Source organism: Myotis davidii, unplaced genomic scaffold (genome assembly GCF_000327345.1).
Source record: "Myotis davidii unplaced genomic scaffold, ASM32734v1 scaffold425, whole genome shotgun sequence".
Taxonomy (NCBI): Eukaryota; Metazoa; Chordata; class Mammalia; order Chiroptera; family Vespertilionidae; genus Myotis; species Myotis davidii.
In genome coordinates, this window is record NW_006296413.1 from 3,951,749 (window position 1) to 3,954,037 (window position 2,289).

At 48.6% G+C, this 2,289-nt stretch overlaps 1 protein-coding gene across 1 annotated transcript in view; it reads left to right on the top strand.

The window, feature by feature from the left end:
- Nucleotides 1-1,944: 1,944 nt before the first annotated feature.
- Nucleotides 1,945-2,289, top strand: part of NAALADL1 (N-acetylated alpha-linked acidic dipeptidase-like 1) — a gene marked incomplete at its 5' end in the record, with an annotated part of 13,132 nt that continues 12,787 nt past the window's right edge. Inside the window, one exon of the mRNA XM_015568974.1 lies at nucleotides 1,945-2,270. Coding sequence (XP_015424460.1) covers nucleotides 1,945-2,270 — 326 coding nt within the window. The remainder of the gene's footprint in view (nucleotides 2,271-2,289) is intronic.

Genomic DNA, 2,289 nt, shown 5'->3' on the forward strand with positions numbered 1-2,289 from the left:
TGGCTGGGAGACCCACTTCTGCAAAATGGATAACCCCACTTCGGGTTCCTCTCCATCATCCATCCCCGCCGACCAATAACCTGGCCCCGCCAGCCTTACTGTCATGCTCCCCTGTTTCCCTGGAGACTATTCTCCCCATTTTGTAGATCCAGGATCAGCAAATTTTCTGCAAAGGGCCAGAGAGTAAGTGTTTTGGGACTTCCGGTGGCAACTACATACTTCTGCTACCACTGTTTTGCCCAGATTTCAAGATCCCCCAAAGGACACCACCAGGGAGCGCCGATTCTGATGCAAAAGCATAGTCTTTATTCAAGCTCAGCTTGGTCCCTCTGCCTCTACCTGCACAGTGGTAGGATGCGAGAGAGCACGGAGTTTTGAAAGAACAAAGACTTTATAGGGCTTTGGGGGGGTGGGGGTGAGGGCTCACTCGGACCACTGATTTGGCCGATTCTGGTTAGGGTGCAGTTAGGGTCTAATTCAGCCGTGGGTAAACTACGGCCCGTGGGCCAGATCCGGCCATTTTAAATGAATAAAACTAAAAAAAAAAACCCAAAAAGCCATACCCTTTTATGTAATGATGTTTACTTTGAATTTATATTAGTTCACACAAACACTCCATCCATGCTTTTGTTCTGGCCCTCCGGTCCAGTTTAAGAACCCACTGTGGCCCTCGAGTCAAAAAGTTTGCCCACCCGTGGACTAAATCCTTCCAGGAGGGGGTGGGGTGGGACCATAAAGCTGTAGGGCACATACCTCCATTGCAGGCTCGATCCCCGGCCCTGGTCAGGGTGCCTGCGGGAGGCAACCAATTGATGTGTCTCTCTCACATCGATGTTTCTCTTTCTGTATCTCTCCCCCTCCCTTCCACTCTCTCCAAAAATCAATTTTAAAAATCCATGGGTGAGGGTTAATCAAAAAAAATGGTTTAGATAATAAGTTTTATGTTATGTGTACTTGATCATAGTTTTTAAAGAAGTGCCCATAATAAAAGCTGGAAAAAAAAAGAAAAAGAAAAGAGAAGAACAGAATAAAAGGGGGTGGGGACAGGCATGATGGAATTTCCAGTTTATAAAATCCCGTATAAAATTAAAAGCCAGTGAGGCCATCCTCCAAAGAAGCTACCACTCTTTCAGCTTCTGGGATATCTATGCAGGTTTCTTGTGGAGGAAACACATCAACTCTGGCACACAAACTGTCCTTGTTCTGCCTTTTTAAAAGGTACTGCTTTGTTTTTATTGTAGCAATAAGACCATTTTAACCATCGTTATGTGTCCAATGCAGTGGCAATAAGAACGTTCACAAAATGGGGCAGTCACAACCACCACCCCCGCCCGGGACTCTGGCTCCATCCCAGATAAAATTGTCCCCATAAACAGAACTCTTCTGTCTCCCTCTGTGCCCTGGGAGCCTCTATTCCCCTTTCTGTCTCTCTGAATTTGCCTATTCTTGATATCTCATGTAAGAGAAATCATACGGTATTTGTTCTTTTATGTCTGCCTTATTTCCCTTTGCATAATGTTTTCATTGTGCCCCGCCAGCACGGCCAAGGGTGACCCTGAGAGGGGGCGGTGAAGGATTAGAAAAGACAGACAAGAGAATAAAGCTGGGCGCTAGGTGGGACGCTCGCCTCTCTGATGGAGACACAGCGTCACGGACTACAAGCCGTGTCTTCATTTTATAGCCAGATTCCACGAGGCAAAGTAAGGTTGTGGTCAAGATGTTTACAACATTCTTGTGGGTTTTAATCCTACTCAATGACATGTACCTGAACTCTATCAAACCCACATCACTCAGACACGTGGGGCCACGTGTTCAGACCATAGGTTCAAGCTTACAGCTATAGCCTTTGGCTATAATTGTGCTGGGAGGGCTCTGCCCTCCAGGCTGGGACTTGCACGTGGCAATGAGAGAGAGGACTGTGCCCTCTCATTAGTCTGAGGCTTGAACCTGTCCAAACACTGTAGCGGCTCTCCACAGTTCATCAATGTTGTATCAGAATTTCCTTCCTTTTTGAGGCTGACATGGGTTGGCATCATCCTGCCAGTGGAAGATAGATCTGGCCTGGCTTCACAGCCAGAACACAGGTGTGCATCCTCCTCACCCTCCCCTGAACATAGCCTCCTCCTCCTCCCTCTCCTGCAGGCTGTGAACGCTGCCAAGCACAAGGTGGCGGGGGTGCTGGTGTACACGGACCCCGCAGACGTCAATGATGGACGGAGCTTGCCCAACGAGACCTTCCCGCACTCCTGGCACCTGCCTCCCTCTGGGGTGGAGCGGGGCTCCTGCTAT